Here is a 23,615-nt window from a genome sequence, read left to right as displayed (position 1 = left end):
CCAAATGTTGGCAGAACTGTCTGGACTGAGGTTAACTTTATAGTCAAACAATAAGAACTTCTGGCTTTTATTGTGCAAATCAGGAAAGAACAACAAATAAATCATTTATCAGAGAATTCAGGAAAAACCTAAAGTGTAACTGCGATCTACTAGAAAAATAATGACATACATTTATGAGTGTGAGTACATGATGAAAGGGTTTCCATTGGTGGTTGAGCTGTGCCTTTAAAGTGACTGTCAAACTTTTCACCAAAAGCTTGTACAAGTTTTGGGAATTGAGCCTTTAAGGTTTATTTGTTTTCTTTAAAGAAAACACAAATAACCCCCCCCCCCTGCCTACACCTCTCCACATTCTTTTTCTGTTGTTCGCTCGTCTAGTGCTCTGCACCTCACGGTCTCCATTCTTTCATCTTCAACATCAGTAAAGACAAAAATAGAAAGATTACACAAAGACCAATAGCATCGATGATAAGGCACCTGAAATAGCCAGACAACCACACAAGTGTGTGTGTTTTTTTTTCTTAGGCCACTCTTGAGGATGTGGTGTAGACAATATAACTCAAATACTACCTGTTTAGTAGCTTCCCTGTTTCTTCTGATCTAATTTCAGCCATTGTTTATGTGTAGCGTATTGGCTGTACTGGCTATTGTTTGACCTTGCTCTTGAGTTGTTTTGATACTGAGGGAGAAAATGTGTGTGCGCCTATGTGTGTTTGTGTGCAAGAGGGAGTGTGTGTGTGTGTATGTGTGTGTGTTTGAGTGTGTGTGTGTTTGAGTGTGTCTTTTGAGTTAATTACCCTCATTACCTCCTGCTCGTACCCTTGTGAGTGGCAGCACTAATGAGAAAAATGACTCATCCAGAATGCACTGAAATAAGAACCTGAAATGAAATGAAGAGGGATAAAAAAAAAAATACAGAGATGCGGTTTCATTTTTCCCCCCTCAGCGTGTGATGTTTCTTAATCCATACAAGATTTGATCATGATATATGATTGATGTAAGCGATAATGTACTGTGACACAGGACGGCTTCACCAGCTGCCAACTGAAGATTGGTTTTATGGATCATATGGTCACCGATGCCTTCAGAATGCTAAGAGAAAATGCAACCGATGTTATTAATTCAGAATATTCTGCACTTATGATAATTATGTTGTGTGTTTTAAGTATTCTACCAATTAGCTCGTGTTCAGCATCAAATTAACATTTAATTATGAATCATTGACAAGTATAATTCTGTTTTCCTACTTGATGACTTTGGATGAAAAGCATAGAGTAAGTGGCTGCTTGCTGGTCCAAATTGAAAGAGCTCCACATTTTTTAAATATGACTCAGGTTACTGCTCCAAATCAAGCATTTTTATTGCATGCCAAGTCTATTTATCTGGAAAAAAAAATCACATCTATTCTGAACAAATTGTATGATTCCTGGTATCATTCAGGTTCATAAATCCAAAAGTGCAGCATGAAATTTTAATGAATAAAAAAAATAATAATAGTAATAGCAAGTAGCTTTAATTGAAAGGGACCTTGCAGCCTAGCTCACTGCCGCCCGGTGGCCTTTAAATGACAGAGAACAGTGGACATAATAATAAAAAAAACCCTGAGAAAATCACCAATTTATACCAAACTTCCTTCTGTCAACAGGTGGCGCTATGACTGTGACTCAATTTTGGCATGTAGATGCCTCAGGAGAGGAATCTCATTAAACGTGAATTTTCGGGCTGATTGGACATTGTGTGACTAAGTTATATGTACTTCCTCCTCTATGGCGAAACCCTGAATATTGTCAGTCCTCCATGGACACACCCTTCGACGAAAGCTCTAGCTCTTCACAATTTACCATCACAAAGGCCTTTGGATTAGCCTGACAAAACTTGGATTTAATCTGATAACATTTCTAAGAGTAGTTTGTTTAACTGTAAAACATGTCATTTCCTGTTGCCAGCAGGTGGCACTATGACTAATTAAATATAGGCATATAAACGTATTCAGGCCAGGACTGCTATCAAACGTGGATTTTGAGGCAGACAATGCATGCCTGAGTTTTTGTTCGTGGCAAAACATAATTTGTGAGGCTGCCACAGACAAGCCCTTCAACGAAAACTCTAGATCTTCGAAATTTAACATCGCCAAGACCTTTAAATGACAATACTCAATTTTGGAATTGATCTGATAAAATCCCATTAAAGCACGTCGTCTGGAAATGCTAAAAACGGCACTTTTTCGGCAGAGGAAGTAATAAATATTTGGCTTCCTGTTGAGTTTGAGATTTTACTCCAAGAAATCTTTTTTAGTAGGTATTGCTATGTCTGATATGTGTGCCAATTTGGTGTGTGTGCGTGAAATGTAGCTCAGTAGCTACTTTGTTAAAGAGTATAGGTGGCACTGTCAAGCCATTTTGCCACACCCACTTCTAAAACCTATAACAAGCATACATTTTTGCCACTTCTTGCACATATAGGCATGGACCGGTATAAGATTCTCATGGTATGGTAACCTTGGATAAAATGATCAGTTTTACGGTATCATTGTGGTTACTGCTTGAAAATATCTTCTTTTTAAATGTCTAGGTAAAAAACTAAAACTTCTTTCCCCTTTGAACACAATATATTTTATGTTGTAAAACATTTAAAATATTTTGGAACAGTTAACATGTCAGGTTAAATAATTGAGATGAACCATTGACTTCTGCTGTCTTCATTAGATTCACAAACACAGATTTCTTTACAATTTAAAACGGCATCTTTGGAGATCTTTTCTGCTGGAGATACTGTTGTCCTAAAAAAAGAGTTTAAATAACTAAATAAATCTTACATATACCTCATGTGACCGTATTACAGAAAATTTTAGCGGTTTTAAAAACTTAACTTTTCCAAACAGCAGTATACCTTGAAAACTATTATTATCCCATGCTTAAGCATGTGCAATGTTTGTGAGTTTCTGGGCATATTTATACCCTCAAAATGCAATTAATTCTAGAGAAGTAGAAGAAGAAGAAGCAGAGCAATTCCAATAGAGCCTACGCACCATAGGTGCTCAGTCCCTAATAATAGAATTGTAAATTACTAGTGGTTTTGATTGGCTTTTTTTCTTAATATGCAAATACATACCCAAGCATGCATGTGTAGCTACTTGGCAAACTTCCCTAATTATTTTTTTAAAGATGGTGTTTTCAAAAGCAAAATGTCTAAAGAGCTAGCTTGTGTCTTTTACTCAGATGCCCACGTTGAGCATGTGGGTGTGTTTGCACAGCTAACTAGATGGATGATCATAGGAAGGAAGTCACTCTGGAATGTGATTACATTTCATGGTAAACAGTGGAACATGAGGAAATGGATCCTGTGCCCTTTTGCTGTGTACACACACACAGACACACAGATTTGGACTAACAGGGTTTTAACTCTTAACCTTGAAATGTTACAGTATTTTTTTACAGGTAGGAGACTAGGATTAGACATGTCATGGGCTTTATTCCAAAACTTAGCAATTTAAAAAAGTAATTCACCCAAAAATGAAAATTATGCTATTAATTACTCAGCCTTGTGTCATTCCAATCCTCTGGGACCTTTGTTCATCTTCGGAACACAAATTAGGATATTTTAGATGAAATCTAAGGACTCCCTTATCCTCCATTAACAGCAAAGTACAGAGACATTCGAAGTCCAGAAAAGAGTCAAAAACATTATCAAGATAGTTCATATCAACATATGAAGCTCCATTTTTGTATTCCAATATTTTTGTACACTAAAAACTGTAAGAATTACTAATTGTTTTCCCCTTATTCATCAGGTTGTCATGGTACATGTTTACTACAGGCAGTACAATGTTTTGCCCTTAGAGTCAGATGCGTCATAAATAAATATGTTTAGTTAAAATGGTCTATTTTACCTTAAATCAGTGAGCAACATGTCATTTACTTACAGGACAGCACCTAGAGCAGCTCTTTCTTTGCAAAACAAAAGCCTCATATGGTGTGTGTACACATTTTGTTGACCACTTTTTGAGAGATTTCTTACTTTTCTGCACGTCTGGTTCAACTGTGGGTTTGTGTGTGATTCAGTAATGAATCCAAACTCATAGGTGCATGATAGTAACATGACATTTGCTCTCTTGCAAATTCCGCTTTGCATGTAGTCAGTTCCCCAGACACCTGATCAACCACTTCCCCATAGGAAGGCCCACACACACAAGCCCACAGAACTGCAGAAATGCTCCATGTTTGCATAGAATATGAATGCCAAACATCTGCAACGTCTAGTCCATTTATTGTTGACTTTATACATTGATACACAAGTTCTTTGTGTATATTTAAATTAAAAAGGAAGTGCTGAATCCATTTGGAATGATTAATATGCAAATTGGGTCATGTAGGGAAACAAACTTGTTTACAAGATAATGAGTTGATAAAATGAGCACTTTTGAGGAAGAGCTAATCAATGTGAGGAACAGGCAGAAGCAGAACTGTTTCAGCTTTTGAAGTTTTGTCTGTGAAATAATTCATTACTTCAGGATGGATAGGCATTCTGATCACAAAATCTACAAACATATTACACTGAGTTTTACAATGATCACTAGAAACATCTTAAGATTGATGTTTCTTTTGTGTGTGTATTTATTTAAAGGATTGATTCTAGATAGACTTTAAAATGTGGTTGGTCTCTTTACCTGCAAGTCAGATGGTCTCATCCAGTTTTAGCTAGAATATGTTAAACTGGCAACAGTTTTAATCCTTATATTCACTTTCTTCGAATAATCATACAGCAAATTTAACAACAGTATCCTAACATTTTCCATTCTTATCTTTAAGCAATCAGTACAAACCTCTCAGCAAACCAAAATAAATGTATTAGTTACATTACATTGCATGAAAAACATGCTCACGAGGATAAGAGAGTGGCTAACAGCATGGCAAACCATTTTCTGAATCTTCTATACCCCTCTTTATTTTTGTCATTTGTCCAGCTGTAGAGTGAATAAAAGAAGGTAAGTTTATGCTGGGCATTTTGTGAGGTGCATTATGATCCGTCTTCATCACATACACTCAGTCGCAGTGCTGTGCAGTAGGATGCTACTGTGCCTCTGCATATCTGAATTAAACAAATCCCTGGCTCAACATGCATTATTAAAACTCAGCTGAGCCATACACTTGCACACCAACTTCTACAATTGCAGGGCCATTATTACATCTATGTAACATGCTGTCGTTTTTGTTATTTCTGACATGCTGAAGGTCTGGATTATTTTTGCTTTGTACACACAACAGACCCTCAAATACTTAGACCAAGATCAGACCCATCAAAGCTCAAATGCAGACCAATACCAGATATCCAGAGGCTCAGTTCAACACCAGACCTTTTGAGGCCCAAATACAGATGAATACCAGGTCCCCAAGTCCAAAATAAATACTAAACTATTTAGACCCATGGCAAACCCTTTCATATCCCAGTGTCAATTCCTGATTCAAGCTGTGCTCTAAATAAAACTCTGGAACACTGCCTAAACCCTGAAACATTATCCAAACTCTGATATGGAACTGATCCTGAACCTGGAATTAAATTTGGGAACCTGTGACATTGATGGTGGGCAGAAATTCAAAAGGTTATGAATGGGTACCACTCTAAGCTTAGGTGGTTCCAGCTCTAGCACCATCCTTATTTAAAAAGAGGTTTAAAACGAGACAAATTTTTGACCCATCACAACCATAAATCTTACTTATATCAGACCTTCTGAAAGGTAAACCAATAGAACACTCCTTAAGATTTAGACCAACAATACATCCTAGACACTCAAATATTTATCTTTTCCAGAACTACTATAGAGCAGACAATTCGAGACCTTTAAGACCAATAACTGAACCATTATGAGAGCCCAAAGACTCAAGTCAGATCCCTAACCATCCTTGACCCATACAATAAAGATTCTTTAAAATTACCGCATTTGTTGATCCCACAGACATTTGCCTAAACCAGAGTCTCAAGTCTCTGACTAATACTAGACTCTCAGTGTTCCTGATATACAGCAGACAACACTTAATGTCTTTTTTTTTCCTAATTGTGTCAAGTTTTAGGACAACTTTGGTGAAAGGTGATGATACACTTTAAATGTTGACTACTGTAAACAAACATCATAACCTCTTAAGCAGGGATGGGCAACTCCAGTCCTAGAACCCCACTGTTCTGCAGAGTTTATATTATTCTTTAATTAAACCCACCTGATATATGTAGCATTTTAAAGTTTGCTTAAATTACAGGTAGGTTTTTAGAGTTAAGAGATGAAGGACCAACACCAGATTTGCTCATTCTTGATCTAACCATGAGGCCAGTTAAATATCCTTGTGATCAAATCAATTCTCAATCTGTTGAGGTTCGAATATAGACCAAGTCTTAAAACTGCCAGATGCAATGATAACAACCTAACCACAATATCTAGCCAACACCTGTTAGGGGTCATGAAAATTCCCAGCAGTATCTGTTGGAAATAAACTGACCTACCTTGTCTCATAACAGAAGCAAAGTCCTTAATCCAAACCTAGTTTGTGTACTACCGCATTTATGTGATCTTAATTAGTTTCATGACCAATATCCCAAGATAACACACTGTGCAGGAATAGAATGTGGTCAACTGCCTCAGATAGGAAAAAAATTGAATCACATGAATCTCTGCTTTATACTCCAATGAGAAAAAGTTGGCAAACCAAAACTGGAATAGTGTAATGGTAGAGTTTCTGACTTTTCTTAATGTTGTCCCTCTCTCTATTTTTGGATATGTTGCTCTGAAAGCTGCAGTCTTCTAAGGATAGAAAGTCTGGATGCTGAAGCCATCAATTTCCCATGTGAAGCCACAGTGATCGAGACCAGCAGATTGATTTGTGCTTGCTGTCAGTTATCATCAGTCTGGATTTATAACAACAATATAATTGAAATTCTGTGTGGGGAAGAAAATCTTTAAATAAAAAAAAACATCACTAAATTATTGTGATGGTGGCTTAGTGGGTAGAAATGTCACCTTACAGCAAGAAGGTTGCTCATTTGAGCCCTGGCTGGGTCAGTTGGTATTTCTGTATGGAGTTTGCATGTTCCCCCCGTGTTCACGTGGGTTTCCTTCGATTGCTCCATGTTTTCTAGTGCTGGGTTGTGGCTGGAAGGGCATTCGCTGTGTTAAACAAATGCTGGATAAGTTAGCAGGTCATTCTGCTGATAAACCCCTGATTAAAAAAGGGACTATGCTGAAAAGAAAGTGAATAAATTCATTAATTATCACGAAGAACAAACTGTGTGCCTCTCCGAAATTGCCCCTATACCCTTAAATAGTGCACTCTTTGAGGAAGCAGCCATTTGTAGTTGTTTTTGACATTCTGAAATGCACTATATCAACTATATCAAGGGGAGACCCAATTCTCCTTAGCCTGAAGTCGTTGGGCTAAGGGGAAGAGCTAGATAGAAGTTCAAACTGAAATTTTTCAGGACCACACCTGAAAAGGGTAAATGGCAGCATGGCTGCTCACAAAAGTCAGGAGATGCACAAATTTGTTTTTTTTGTCACTATTACGATTTTTTACAACAAACAAGCATATGTTTTTATACCTTCATGACCGCGTTCGTGTTTTACCATCATGGTTTTAAAAAAATGTGAAACAAACACGGTTTTAATTGTAAAACAAAAAACAATCCATAATAATAACTCCTGTGTAGCAGTCCCACAACGTTCTGACACTGCATGGCACTCAAATACCCTGTCATAAAAAGACTAAGGGCTGGGAATTACTTCGTTATGATAACTTGATATCTTTGCCTTCAATGATTTCCTGAAGATAAATACCAAAAAATAACACAACTGGAATGACTACAGCAGCCGCCATCCTCGATTTCATATGCAGTTAGAAATCGCAATGACATATGATGATGTGCAGGTGTCTCATTTCTTAGGGGTATTTTTTGAAGCAAAGCAGTACTGAACAAACTTCAGAATCATGTTCCTGTGCGGGTTCCAGAAACTCGAAGGATCTTTCTTAGAACTTTAAGTATGTCCCAAATTGCATACGCATACGCCGTTTTGTAGTATTAATAGTATAAGTATTGCATTCTAGTGCTAAGGGAACTTCAAATAACCTGATGATGCATTTATTCAATCGTTGAAATTAAGTGTGTTATGTTGAACACTTCATGCACTCAACGGTCACAAATTTGATTACATTTTGAAAGAGGACGGGCTAACAGGAACAACACGATCACATCATATAAATGTAAGTTGAATTATAGTTCAATATTATCATAATTTGAATGTATACTTACGATTACGTCTCCTCCTGGTGGATGTAGCTGGTACTAGGACTGTGTGATTTGGAGAAAACATGTTTTTCATTTTACAGATATTGCGAAAAATGATATTAAAAATGAAATCCAGATATTAGGATTTGATTTACAATTTAACTCAAGCTGATTTTAATTGAATTCAAGCTTCAGCTCAATAATTTGTAAGCTGTGTCAACAATTCTGTGACAGCTCTTAAAAATTTGACGTAGGGTGTCATGGGGAGTCCTAAACGTCAAATGGGTGTCGCGACACAAGATTCAATAATTTCTTCTCGTGTATTGGCACAGTTCACGACAGGCGATACCATGTCTGCGATGCCTCACAACACCATCGCAGAAAATCTATCATGTTTAATTATCTAAAGCATAGCAGACTGGTTTTGAAGCACTTCACCTTATATGTTATTTGATATTTTTGTTTATATGTATACATATATCTTTTAAATTGCAGCCTCCTGTGATTAACTAAACGCAATGTATCAATTTACTATTTAACTTCAATTAATCACACAGCCCTAACTGGTACAATTTTGATTGGTAGTTTTACGCTAATAATTTAGCTAAACATTTAATTGTCATTCGCCATTGACTTGAAAACGGTTTGAATTTCTGGTTAGTACAAAACCGTTTCATTGGGAACTGTTCCATTTGGGACAACACTAATTTCCTAAACTATGCTGTGGAGTATTTAAGTGCGTTAGTACATAGTGCATAACAGAATATTGTATAGTGTGCCATTTGGGACGCAGCTATAGTGAAAGTATTATTTACTAGTTGTGGCAATGCTTGCACTGCAGTTTTATAAGCATCAGCTTATACAGTGCTTTAGCGACAGTCCCATGATATTTGGTTAAATCTAGTCATGTGCTTCCCATGGTTTAAACATGGTTGACTAGTGTTATTTTGTGGTGAGCAGCGGTGATGTAATGCTGATGTAATGTTGTCAGGCTATTTTGTGTTTTTGATGCCTTCAGCACATTTCAGGGAGGTAGATGGGTAATTAGATCCAAATGAGGCCATTATGTAGAGATTGATTACAACCGAGGTTACATGTGCTGCTGGATGTCTGCCCAAGACACATACACAAGTGCTGCAGTGAGCCATGCTAACACACTGTCCTTGAGCAAGATCAGCCACTGTGAAAGGTAAAGGCAGATGAATAGCATGCTTGGAGGTGTCTTTGTGTAATCGTTTATGCATGGACATATGTGTAATTTAACTCCTGGGTTTGGCATATGATTATACCTGAGTTTTGTAGGTTTACTGTGGTTGTCTTGTGCGTTAAGGCTTTCTGACAAAGAAAACAAAACAAAACCGACAACATTTATATGACTTCAAATCGCTCTCAAATGTCATGTTGTTGGTTGTTCTGAGCAGTGCAGAGATGACTCTTGTGGGAACTAGTAGAAACAAGGATGAATGGACACATTTATGTATCACGATTTAGTCTGTTATGATTATGTGATTGCTAGAAATGATTTTTATTTGTTTTCGTTATATAAGTCTCTTGGACCGTCTTTTAGATGGTGCTCTAAAGACACATATTTGACTATCAGTATCTCTTTATTTGTTTTGCCACCCAAATGTCTGTCTCACGGTCTATTATAGGGCTGCATGAATAATTAAAAGGGATTTATATTATTCAGTAAGTCCTTCTGTGGGATGATTCTGTAGTCGTGTGATAATTAGTCAATCAATACAATCAATGAATCAATAAAAGCTGTTAAGTCCTCTCTTTGAGATGTCTCTTCTTTCAGCATTTTAGCAGTTTCCGAGCCCTCTGGCCTGAAGCGTCGCTAGACTCAATTTACTGGGGCATAGATGTTATTCTCTGTGTGCAACCGAACCAATGCCGGTGAAAGTGTATGTAGTTAATTATATCAAAAAGCCAACTGATGCATCTCTGCATGTGCGCATAAAACCATACCCACGTGCCTCACACACTGCTTGCTAACAGTCCCGGTTTGTTAACATACATACCGAAAAAAGTACTTGCTGCTTACACGCCGCTCATGCACTGTGAAACCCGCATTACAGCCTTTTATGTGGCAGTGACGGCACGCAGTGAGCTTTGCAAGTCGACAAAACTAAAGTTTAAATAATTTGATTATTAAGCATGCCTCCTGATAGATTTTTTTTTTTGTTGAGGGATGACGAGTCAGGGAGGTAAGACTTAAACCGAATTCTCTGCCATGTGTCAAGTCTAAGACAATTCTATAATAATTTTATTTATTTATAATTTACTGTTGAAATCAGAATTATAAAAACCCCCTTTGAAATTTGTTTTCTTTTTAAAATATTTACCAAAAGATGTTTAACAGAGCAAGGACAATTTAACTCGTAGGGGCATGATTATAATGTGGCACCTGTTGTTGGTGTCCCTAGGGAAAATCCTCTTTCCGACACCAGACAACAGTTCATCAAACTGGGCTCGGCTTAGTCTGAAGCATCACTGAAAACCTCCATCATCCATCTATACCAGGGGTGGCCAACCCTGTTTTTGGAGAGCCACCTTCCTGCAGATTTTGTTGCTACCCAAATCAAACACATGTGAACCAATAATTTAGGACCTGAACACCACATGATAATTACAGGCAAGTGTGTTTGAAATGGGTTGCAACTGAAATCTGCTGGAAGGTGGCTCTCCAGGAACAGGGTTGGCCACCCCTGGGCTATAGTGTTTGATTAGAGTTGATGAACTCACAGAGCTGGGTGCACCTCTGAAAGGATCTAGTGGACTCAGACACAGCGCCGAACAAATATATATGCTGTTTTTCAGCCTTCATAAAGCACAAAAAGCACAGCTACTCTCTTAATAAAATCCATGTTAGCCTTTAAGCATCGAAGCTATAGTCATTGGGCAGACAGAAGCCCTGGCCATGACACGAATTCGTGTCTATTGTAAAGTGAATTTGATGCACGAATGAAGTGAGTAAATAAGTGTGCTTTATTCATGCGTACCGCGTCTTTTCTGAACACAGCATTACCGTCTAACTGCTTTTCTGCTTATTGGTCTATCCATTTGTTCATTATTATGTCTATTTTTGTCTGTCTATCTGCATGTTTTCATGCATAAGTTCTGTCTGTCTGATTCTCAGATGTTCTTAATGGCTCTAAAGTGTCGTTGTTCCTTTATTTTTGTAGCCAACTGGAGTTCATTTCATTGTTTCTTAATAATATTTCAAAATTAACCAGATTAGGGCATCTGAATTGTCACGTTAATTCTATTCATGTTATATCAGTCCTAGACAGTCCCACCTGAGTAAAATATACATATATACAAGCAGGTATGCATTTACATGAAATCCTGAAACAGAGGACAGGAATGAGAGCGAACGACAGAATGAAAGAGAGAGAGAGAGTTGAGGGGAGGGGCTGTTGTAACAGATGCTCTCTAATTTAAAGCTGGAACGTGTGTGTCAGTGGCGAACTGGGCTGTGAAGAATAAACGAGAGAGAGAGAGGAAGGGAGAGGAGAATAGAGTAGAGCTGTGTTATACAGCTTGCCCTGGCTGTATTGATTTGGATTCCAGAGACTGCGATAGAGAGAGGGAAGTATAGCCACTTCTTCAGATGGTCTCTCTCACCTGACACTCAAACCCACTGCGGTTTCAGAGGAGAGAACTGGACATTGTCTACCTGCGAAAGAGTGGAATAAACAGGAGAGGAATTGCACAAGCGCAACTCTGCTTGGAAGACGAGTGTGTGTTTGTGAAAGACAGAGAAGTCTTTTACATAGAAAACCGTCACGGACCCTTGTGTTTGGACCGGTGGGACCTGGAGTGCGGAAAGCTAATTCTGCAGGATGCTTTGCTGTTTTTAACCCCTTTGAGTGGATTTGATCCAGTTTTTGAAGTACAAAAGGAGATGCTGAATTAGATGTTATGTGATTCATTTATATGTTCTAAATTAGTGATTCGCTTTAATTGGTCTTCCAGACCAAAGCTGCCATTGGATTTGTGTTGACAGCAAAATGATAGGAAAAAGCTGGAAATCAGTGGAAAAAGCAAGAGACGTAATACGGGGAGGAGGCGGCTTGTGATAAAAATGAATGGAAGGATTCGCTGTGCGTATGGCGGCTATGCAAATGGAAGCCCCACCTCTTAATTAGAAGAGCCAATATAATCTTTGCCTATTTACTCCCACTCTGGAAGATGCATTGTTTTTTTTTTGTTTGTTTTTTTGATTTGTGCTAACAGTATTATCATTATATTTAATATATTTCTTTAAGTATGCAGTTTGATTATCATAGGTGTCCAAGATGGCTACTGAGGTGTGTGTGTGATATGGTCATACACAAAACTATTTTTGCCATAAATTCAGAGTAAGTGATGCTGTTTTTAGTCTCTTTACTGCATGGGTGGCAAGAATGAAGCTTTTCGTGCTTTGCTCCGCCCTCAACCCGCCCTCAGCCACACCTTTTATCAGCACATTGGCCCCGCCCCCTTGTGATCATGCAAGTGCTGCAGATTGTTAAGGAGCTGGTGTCGCCCTCTCGCCGCCGAGCCGGTAGCAGATTCACAGGTGTGTATGTGAAACTAAGTGCAAGTTTGTGTTTGGACTAACTGTGCATCTCATGCTTTGTTCATTTTATAGCTTGTCACTGCATATTTGAGTGGTTTCACACTTGTTAACACCTGACATATGCTGATATTTCATGCCTTTTTTTGTGTGTGTGGAGTGTTTGTTGTTTTTGTGTGTGGTAAAGAAGTCAAGGACTAAGCACATTGACATCTTTTTATAAATGCTGCTTTGTTCTGTTATAATTGTTCCAGAACTGCGTGATTTTCTAGTATGGAACATCTGATTGAATGGCTCTTTTTCATACAATGAAAGTGAATGGGGTGAGCAAGCTGTTTTTGCTAGGAAGTGCCTGAAGCTGGATAGAATTTGTAATAAAAATGAAGTAAAGTTTCCCATTGATTTAAATACAAGTGTAATGAATAAATGAATATGTAATTTCATCCCACAAAAGTTACACACTTTAATGAATGCGGCTGTAAAATCTCCATTAAAACTCGTGCCCTCTCTTAACTGGATGTAGATTGGAGTTTGGCTTTTGTTGGATAAACAAACGGAGTGACAAACTTGAAGTTTGGATTTCTGAGCTAGTGTTGGGCTATTATTTAAAAAGTAAACAAAATAGTAAAATAATCGACTTTTAGAACCTAAAATCGATCAAATTTTTCTAAAAAAAAAAAAAATGTGATTACTTTTCCTACCATGTGTGGAGACACTTGACCCTGCTCTGGCTGGTTAATAGTAGCCTTCTCACAGTCGCATAACCTACTATACTACAGATATCCTACTTCTACTGCATGATTTAATTTCATTTGTTCAATGTTGATGTTCAGTAAATAATCTTAGATAGTAGATAGTGTGTGTTTTCTTCAATTATTTTAAAATCAGGTAATGCATCGTTCATTCAAAAATCTCTCACTTGTAATATGTGAGCATATTTACTGTGCAAAACTTGTCAGTAAACTGTAAGGGCAAAAAAATTAAAATAAGTAAATAAAACAAAATAGTCGCTTATTAATCATAATCAAGGTAAAATGTTCAATTAATCAAGATTTTGATTGTAGGCCCAGCCCTATTCTGAGCCTTGTTATAGCTTGTATGTACATTTACCCTTTCTATCCGCTTGTTAAGTGGTGACGGGTTTGTGTATACTGTGTAATATATAATTGTGTAACATGTATACTGTTTCCGGGTCCATGCCGCCATTCATTTGAGTGGAGAAATCATTCGTATATGATCACGTTTTATTCCTATCACACATTAAAGTTAATTTTATATAAAATCGTAGTGTACACAACAATCTCTGGGCTTGCTGCATAACAAATACCAAAAATTTTACAATTTATAAAAAAATTTATCACTTTCTGGTCATCGGATTTTAGGCATGGACATATATATTGCGATCGTGATTTTCGAAAGTATTAAATCGCTTTGTAAACGTTTATTATTACCATTTCATGAGTCTCCCCATTCAGTTGAATAGAGCGGTTGGACCCGGAAGCCGCTTCGCATGACGTCACACTTAACAAGCGGATAGGTCAGCTCCAATTATAAAAAAATAAATAAATAAAAAACTGAACGGCATAGTTATTCACTTTATATGTATGTATATGTATATATGAAGTGTAGCTTAAGCATTATTCAAAACGTCTCTATCTGTGTTGTTTGGAAAAGAAAAGGTCAAATGGGTTTGGAAAACATGGTGACATTTATGATGACAGAATTTTGTAGTTATATTTGTAATCACTTTAACTGGACTGCACTTTTTAAACTTTCCGTTCTATCAGTGCACTTTTAGTTATGTATGTGGAGTTGCTTCACAGTGGAACATCCACTCTTTGGAAATATAACCTTTTAAATGAACGTTTAGTTTTGTTTTGTCGTCAATTTTAAAATGACATAAATGTTTTAGATCAGTCTAACCCTGAATTTGGTAAACCGCGGAGGTCCCCTTCTAAGTGAGAACAATTACAGCTCATAGTTACAAACTCGCCTGTGTTTGAGATAAATAAGGAAGTATGATGTGTCATGTCTATGTTGAAATTGGTTAATTTAATTTTGTGCGTGTTATGTCTCAATCAAAAACTATTTGACCCCTCAGTCTCGTTAACTTCCTCCATATGCTTCCCTATTTATCAGCCATCCTTTACATTTGCATAAGTACATAGTTGTAAAACAGGTACTTTTTGTAGACCATTGGACTTACACTAAAAAGTTCTTGGTTGATAAGCAAAATTAAGACTATAAAACAGATAAACACTAGAGAAACACATGGCAGTTCAAGCGCAATGCATGACAAATCATTGAACAATCTTAAGTGCAATAGCTGCGTTTGTGTCATCTTATAAATCACATAATTTAACACTTGAAGTTTTATGTTCTGATGGATTCAGAAATGAAATTCTGAATTCCTGTAGCAATACTATAAGGTCTTGGACATAGCACCTAAAAATATATATATATATATGGTGGTGGTTGTGTTACAAACAATACATTTCAGAAAGTCTGCAGTTTTCAAGCAATTATAAGATGAAGGATGTAAGAGGTTTTTGCTAGTTTGTTTATTCATTTTCCTTCCGCTTAGTCCCTAATTTATCAGGGGTTGCCACAGTGGAATGAACCGCAAACTATTCTGACATGGTTTTATGCATTGGATGTTTTACTAGCTATAAATGTTAATTTATTTAGCTATCTCATTGGTACAGTCAACCTGACGTGATTATAGCAAATATATAGATAGATTAGAACCAAACAAGACACAGGTGTGCAATATAATCTGTCGCCACGGAAACGATTGAATAGCATTGAGCCAAAATGCCAGGAAATGCAGGTAAAATTAACTACTTTCATAAAACAGAATATAAATGTTGTCTAAAAGGATATTTCACCCAAAACTGTAAACTCCTATGGAAGTCAATGGTCACAAATCTCCGGCTTTCTTTAAAATGTGCACGACAATCACAGCTTCGCTCAACCACATTTGTTGTACATTTCATTTCAGCTAATCCCCCAGCCATAGAAAGAGGTCTCAATTTAAGAGAGGGGGTTATGTAAGTCTCAGATTTGTTAAATAACATTAATTTGTAGCTTTGTTTGTTTTTGTCCATCGTCTCCATCAATGTACATTGTCTCCTGCCATTTTAAAAGCTGTTTAGTGATGCAATGTTCTGTTGCTTTCGGTTGGTTTTGATGCTTTTTAAATTAAATATTAACTGCTTTAAAATAATTTGTTAGATGAGGGTGGCTCAGTGGTTGGCACTGTCACCACACAACAAAAAGGTTGCTGATGCGAGTCTCGGCTGGGCCAATTGGCATTTCTGTGTGGAGTTTGCATGTTTTCCCTGTGTTTGCGTGGGTTTTCTTGGGTGCCCTGGTTACCCCCACAGTCCAAAGACATGCACTATATAAGTGAATTGAATGAGCTAAATTGACCTGATTGTATGAATGTGTGTGAATGAATGTGAGAGTGAATGGGTGTTTCCCAGTAATGGATTGCAGCTAGAAGAGCATCCGCTGCGTAAAACATATGCTGGATTAGTTGGTGGTTTATTTCAGCAGTGGCAACACCTGATAAATGAGAGACTAAACCGAAAGAAAATGAATGAATTAATGAATGATTTGATAGATTACAGTGTTTTCTGCTAGGTGTTCCACAGTGTTGGGAAAGCTTCTCTGAAACAGTAACTTGCTAAACTACAAGCCACTTTGAAAAATAGTAGCATCAAAGCTACTTCTGCTCACAAAGGCATGTATTACAAAAACATGAATAAATGCTCATTTTAAGTCAAATGTTTGGTGCTTAAAACAGACAGTACAATACAATTTTGATGTCAAAGGTTAATGTTTTATTACACATACAGTTTTCACCTTTTTCAAACTGTCAAGAGTCAAAGTACAAAACTGCAACAAATGTAGCATTGCAGTAACATAATAATTAACTTAGACTACACACAAGGTAGTATATTTTCAAATACAACGGCAAAAGCATAGAACACTATTTTGGTAAAAGAAAAATAAAGCTTTCACACAGTGTTCTCACTTCTTGGTAACTTGCCCACTGTCAGAATGCCTTATGCATAATATTATTTACAAAATAACAGTAAGAAATAAATAAATGTAAATGACATGTATGATATACCAATAAACAGCTGTAATGTTGTAGCATGTGAAGTTGTAAGACGATGATGCGCTGCTTCAGTCCATTCACTAAACTGAATGTAGCTGTTGTCAAACTAATCTGCTAATTTGCTGGAAAAATTAACTAGGTACTGCAAAAGCTACATGGACCCATTACTGGGTTTCTCCGTAGCGGAAGTCATCCTAGTTGGGAAAACTTCGAGCGCAGTGAATGGGGCAATACAACAAATACTATTTGCAGAAATAATAAACGAAAAGCTCCACAATGGTGTTATCAAGACTTCCAGAAAAAGGAAAAAAATAGTGTGAGACTGATGATGGTAGTTTGTTTTTTTGTTTTTTTTTGTAATTTGAAGCAACGATGATATAATAAAAACATAAATGGATATAAAAATTCATACGTTTTAAAAAAAATCCAAATATTAAAAACCTTCAAGGATTTAAGATGCTGATGTCCGTTAAACGTGTCATAACAGGCTTATGAAAAGGGTCCATTTTATCACAAGTAGCTGAGCCACTGTCAAGTTACTGAAGAAAGCTAACTTTTATCTACTTCTAAACACTTGTGTTCAAATATTTGATTTCTTACTATAATGTTAAATATAAATATTTGACCTCAGAATGATCTTAAAGTAGAGCTGGGCAATTAATCAAAAACATTAATTCGATCTTCAGAACCTATAATCGATCAAATTGTTCCAGGTTTATTTTTTATTACTTTCCCGTGTAGTTTAAATAAGAAATGCAGTATAAGAGATACTGCTTATTTTCTACTTATATTATATTATATTATATTATATTATATTATATTATATTATATTATATTATATTATATTATATTATATTATAATATATTATATTATATTATATTATATTATATTATATTATATTATGTGATATAATATTTTAATTATATTAAAAATAACATTGAAAATATTTTATTTTGTATCCAAAAGCACAAGTTATTTATTTTCACTTTTTTATTTTTAAAAAGTGACTTGGTTTTAGGCAATGTGCAGGGGTGATAGCGTTCCGGCACCACGCCGGATTTCCGGCGTACTGTGGCTGCGGGGAAAAAAAAAATCAGGTTCACGGATATTGATCTGTCATTTCTCTAGATTCACAGAATTCACTCACTGCTGAAAGCGCCGGATTGGTTTTTATTACGTGCCATTTTGTGTGCTCGTGAATCATCTTTTGAGTGTAGACGCCATGTAAATAAAAGATTAATTGTGTAATTTAGAGAGCTTTATAAATTAACGGATCTTTGTGAGATCTCTATGAACTAAGATTAGTGACGCTTTTTAGTGATAATAAGAGGAGCGTGCTTTGCACTTTCCAGGCTATAATCCATTCAGAATTTGTATGAAACTTTCGTTTTCGGCACATATACGCTGATATGTTTTGGGAATGACATCTGCATATTTACGCTGGGTTTATTCTCGAAATAACGGTGAAGCAAGACGGGACAAAAATATATTTCCCCCTTCTCCTTAAACAACTTAGTGTTTCAGCTATGAAATAGTTCAGTTTTGTATGTAGCCTAATGGCAAAGTGTTTATATTTAGTTTCGTTTTTTATTCAGCTTATTTAGAAAAACGTTTGGAGCATTTTTTATTCGTTAAAAATAAGTTTTTTTTTTTAACGAACAGCGCCCAGCGGAAGACCATCATTGTCTGTTTGATCAGTTTGCCTTCTCAGATCATCACGACTTGCCTAAAATAAAAGATATAAAACAGTTCAAGTATAAAACAATGGTAGCTTAAACGTTAAAGAATGTGTGCTATTAGGCGCATAGTTTGCTTATAAAAAGCTTGCAGGACATCGCGGCGCCAGAGCAATCACTTGCATTTTTTCAGTGGGAGCAATTTAAAGTTATCCGTCATTTTTGCTCACAAAGTACGAGTAATACATCAAAAAACGTTACAGCGTTTTTATAAAATAAAGAAAACCAAAATTATGCGCTTTCTGTCGTCTGGTTTTTGAACAGGAGCGCTTAACAAAATGAAGCAAAATGTATATGCCTCACAGACATAATAAATATATTTATAGAAAGCTTTAAATTATTACTTAACGAAATAAAACAAATCGAAAACAAAAAAACTCCTTCATGTAATCCGTAAAGATGAATTTCTTTCTAAAGGCGAGTCCAAGAGGAGATTGCCAGTCAGGATCTTTGCGACACTGACTCAGAATAAGTTTATTAATAAATAATAAGATATGTCCTTACTCTTTCCTCGACACATTCATTGTTATTTGTTTTTGCCGGTGCTTGGGGCGAGTTTTAGCTTATTGTGTGCGCTTGAACGCGGATTCACAGTAGCAGTTTTAACATGGAGTGACACGACATTTGACGTACAGATGACACTGGCACATGCCACTGAGTGTAGTGACACTTCCGGTGGCACGTCCGTTTTTCCACTGTCATGTGTCACTCACTAGTGGCATGTGTAGTGACCTGTGTCACTCAGAGTGTCGCGCTGCATGTCACTGCAGTGACATCGACACCCGGCGAAGCTTATGACATTAATTAACACGAGCAAAACCATATTTAATCATTACGCGACTTTTAACCTAATTTATCGCGTCGCAAGTTAGTTTATTTGCTGAGCTACTCCACGATGTTTTAATTTAAACGCATTTATTTTATGTATTCGTAGTCATACTTCCGTACGTAATATAGTAATTTGACAGTACATGTCAGTCAAATTTATTGTGGCATGCTTATGTATGGGAGGGGTTACACTTATCTGTTGTACTGTATATTATTGCATCCTGGCAGTTCCTTTGTTCCCTACAATATGGACTTTTCTATGTTTTTAATTCATTCATTTATTTTATTATTTAACTTATTTTCATTTTAAGGTATTTTAAATAATATCCTTTAAAAAGTTATAATAAAATGCATGTTGAAAACTCATAACATATATGCATGTAAGATAACAGGTGTCATTTGCCTAATGATTTTTAAATATTAAAGCAAAGAGACTTATAAGATTAATGTGCTTATAACGTGCTTATACTGACACCTACTGGCACATGTCACAGACTGGCATGTGTCACTGACATTACTGGCATGTGTCTAAAAAGAGCCACTTGACAATAATGATGATCAGGGTTACACATAGGCAGTTAATATATTTGGGCCCAGGGGCCCACAAGTTATGTGTTAAAAGTGCGTTGCATACATAGTACCCCCACCCCTACTCACCTCAGGGGCAAGGAAAAAAAAGTTCAGGCTCAGGAATTTTTTCCACTATCAGCCCTGAATGTGTGTTTTAATTTTATTTATTCAACGTGAATGTTCAATAAATAAAAGATTATAGATAGTGTGTGTTTCCTTCATTTTAAAATCAAGTAATGCACCCTACATTCAAAAATCTCTGACTTTGTAGAAAACTTGTTAAATAAATAAATAAAATATTTGTTCATTAATCGTAAACGAGTTAAAATGTTCAGTTGAACATTTTAAAGTTAAACTGAACATGTAAAATCAAAATTTTGATTTTAGGCCAAATCGCCCATTCCTACCTCAAAGTAATAATGAAGATGCTTTCTTTTAAAGTAATACAGGAGAGGGTCTGATTTTGGAGTGGCTATAGTTTTAAAACTGGTTATAATTTCAATTAAAGTGGCTATTGATAGTCTGAAAGTAATTAGTGTTGAGTGCTACTTTAAACTTAACCGATTAATTGTTTGGGAAATAAACGCCTGGTTTAAATGTTCAGGAAATAATCAACTGTTAAAAGCATTTAAAACATTTAAACTGTTAAAAACATTTGTTGGAAATGCTATATATAAAATAATAATAATCTAATGTTATATAAACATTTATAATAAAAGTCAAATTAATACAATACAGATTAACAATGTTATATTTTAAATCTGTAATCTTTTTTTTTTCATTTCAATAGTAACCTTCCCAACACAATGACATCAAATAGTTGACAATTTGATTGGCTGCTCTTGCGTGGAAGAGGCTGGTTCTTTCCACTGATTGGTTGATAGGGTGTCAGGTCAGTGGTGTAACATGAGGATACGCAGAGGTAAATAATTCATTCGCTGCTTTCCTCATCCTTTTCTATTTATGGTTCCTCTCTCTTTATATGTTCCTTTTTATATTCTGACTGTTTTTTAATTTTTTGTTCCTCTTACATCACTTTTTTCCGCTACAAGGAAAACTCAATCAGTTATTTAAATATGGTGATATAGCCAAAAGCTAAAATATGTTTTCATCTCAGAGGACCAGTGTTCAAAGAAAGCGTTAATGAGAGCCTCAGATAGAGCTCATTCTAGTCGTTCTCAGATGTTTCTCCTGCGGTTGCTTAGTGGAACTTTAAATAGATACATAAGACAAATGGTGACAGTACGAATAATGAGAATAATGTGTCACACACACTTTATATTTCTATTTTTTCCATGCCGTACACACTAGTTGTTAGAAAATATTACGTGAGCCAAGTAGTGTGTCTGTGTTCATAATATTCATTACTATGTGGATCTGATGGAGACTTTACTATTCCAGAGCTTCAGACTAACATTAGGTAGCGCTGGCATTGGTACCACTAAGTTGGTAACAACCAACACTTAATTGGGTTATGCTACACATTAAGGATGCACGATATTGGAACAATCGTATGTTTTCCTTCAATAAATATCGTAAATCCTTAAATCAAGTGAAAATATTGTTTTGTTTATACATTCAGTTTAATCAACCGTTTTATTGATCACTAAGATATGATTGACTTGGAATTAAGTTGCTTCGATTAAAAGAAAAAATGCTTAGAATAAAAAAAAAAATGCTTAGATGTAGCTACACTACTTTTTCCGAGTAGCTTTTAGCTTAGCTTGCTACATTTCCCAGAGAGTAGCTTATAATGCAGTTAAGCTACATTTTAAGTTGAGTAGCTAATTGCTTAGCTCACTACATTTTTCAAGTATAGCTTGCCCAACACTGATTGTGTCAGGGTTCTGCCACTTTGGTCTTGTAAATTCTTGTTTTGGTGGCAGAGCTCTGACACTACTCATGTCTGGTCCTGTTTCTGTCTCTGTGTGCGCGCGCCGTCGTGGGTGTATGCAGTGTGCGCACTGCCACTTGATGTGGCCGCGCACGCTCTGCGTCCTTCAGACGCGCTCGCTCTTGTACTAGTGTTTGTTCTGTCAGCATCGCGCTGCTTTATTCTCGGCGCCTCCATCTAGTTGGTTTCAGTTTTGGTTGGCGCTGAGATGAAGCATGCGCGTTGCTTATGTGTGAGCGCACGGTAAGGTGTTTATCTATCGTGTGCTCGTGTCTTGCGTCTTTTGTCAAAGCACGTGGCTCGGTGTTTACATTGTGGTCACATGCTTTTGTCGTGTGCTTCAGTGTTGAGTTTGTGTTGTCATGAACATGCGGTTAATGAGTTCTCTCATTGGCTGCATGTTCTTGTCCTGTGTTATGTGAGCGCATGGCTTGTGTTGTCTCTCTGTGTCATGTGCTCTCCCGTCTATTGTCTAGTCCCACCCTCCTTGTTAACCCATTATTAGTTAATTATGTTCATCTGTTTTTGTGTTAATTTCCTATAGTTTATAAACCCCTTATGTCTGCTGTCCTGTGCGAGTTCGGGATCACATGTTGTCCATCTTTACCTGTCCTGCTGTGTCCAGCCTTTTCTGTCGTGCCTGCCCAGTCAAGTTTGTTTGTTTATTTGTTTTATTAGCGTTTTCCCCCTCGGGTTGTTTATTTTGCATTTTATTTTATTTTTATTATTTAATAAAATCCTATCTACTCTGCGCTTGGGTCCTCGCTCCTTTTTCCCTTTACTGGAACCTGACAGATTGAAGGAACCCATTTACATTCATGTGACTGTAGCCTACTAAACATCCCATAAAGTGCATGTTAGGTTTTTGTCTCCTAATTATGGATATATTACACTTTTCTTGGAACCATTATCTCATGCTATTTGTATAATTTTAACAGTTTTTTGTCTTAATTTTTACTTTGTCACATCATAGGACCTTTTATGGTACAGTTCAGTAAAAAAATGAAAGAATTGATAAAGTTAGAGATCCCTTAAACTTTCTCAAACATCAGACTTCACATTACATAAATCTTTCATTTTTTCTTCTCCATTTACTGCCTGTTTGTCTAATACCAATATACAGTTTGCACAGTATAAAATGCTTTGTGTCTGAGGGAAGTCCTCACAAAGATGGCTGTAAAAGTGTGTGTGTGTGAATAGAGCTCTTGTTTGTTAGTCAGTCTGGTATGTAGAGTGTGGGTCTGAAGTGTGACGTCTCTCTGAAGTAAACAAACAGCCGCATTGTCAGAACGCGTCTCATTGCTTCTGTCCTCCTTGCTGTCATCTTTCACCACCATTGCTTTTTCTTTTCTCAATATCTGTCACTTTTCCCTTCTTTCTTTCCCTCTCTGTCTCATCGTGTTTCCCTCCAAACGATACATATGGATTTCTTTAGTTTAAGAGCCACTGAGAGTTGACTTTAGCATGGCGAGTAAAGAAAACTGATACGCATGTGAGTAACTGTGTGTTCAGCACACTCATGCAGAACAAAACTCGGAATTACAACTCAGATGATGGAGAGATTGAGCCGGGTAAGATCTGAAGGTATTTTTTATTAGTTTTTGTTTGTTTGTTTACAGCTCAGTGGC

General features: G+C 36.6%; 1 protein-coding gene and 1 long non-coding RNA gene across 9 annotated transcripts in view; one reads left to right on the top strand and one right to left on the bottom strand.

Annotated features, from left to right (window-relative positions):
• Positions 1 to 23,615, top strand: part of usp6nl (USP6 N-terminal like) — a 108,362-nt gene that overhangs the window by 25,442 nt on the left and 59,305 nt on the right. For 2 of the 8 annotated variants that reach the window (XM_087247086.1, XM_087247090.1), the window contains exon 1: positions 11,745 to 12,835. In XM_087247086.1, the coding sequence (XP_087103212.1) occupies positions 12,766 to 12,835 (70 nt within the window). In that variant the 5' untranslated portion in view covers positions 11,745 to 12,765. 8 annotated transcript variants of the gene reach the window in all.
• On the bottom strand, positions 1,567 to 13,500 carry LOC141381634 (uncharacterized). Its single transcript, XR_015483203.1, has 3 exons — positions 8,424 to 13,500; positions 7,550 to 8,210; positions 1,567 to 7,406 (listed from the first exon to the last, which is right to left on the bottom strand). It is a non-coding gene; the product is annotated as an uncharacterized LOC141381634 (long non-coding RNA).

This window comes from Danio rerio, chromosome 4 (assembly GCF_052040795.2).
Source record: "Danio rerio strain M-AB ecotype USA chromosome 4, GRCz13ab, whole genome shotgun sequence".
NCBI lineage: Eukaryota > Metazoa > Chordata > Actinopteri > Cypriniformes > Danionidae > Danio > Danio rerio.
Note: the sequence above shows the minus strand (reverse complement) of the source record. Positions and strands in the feature narration are given on the sequence as shown.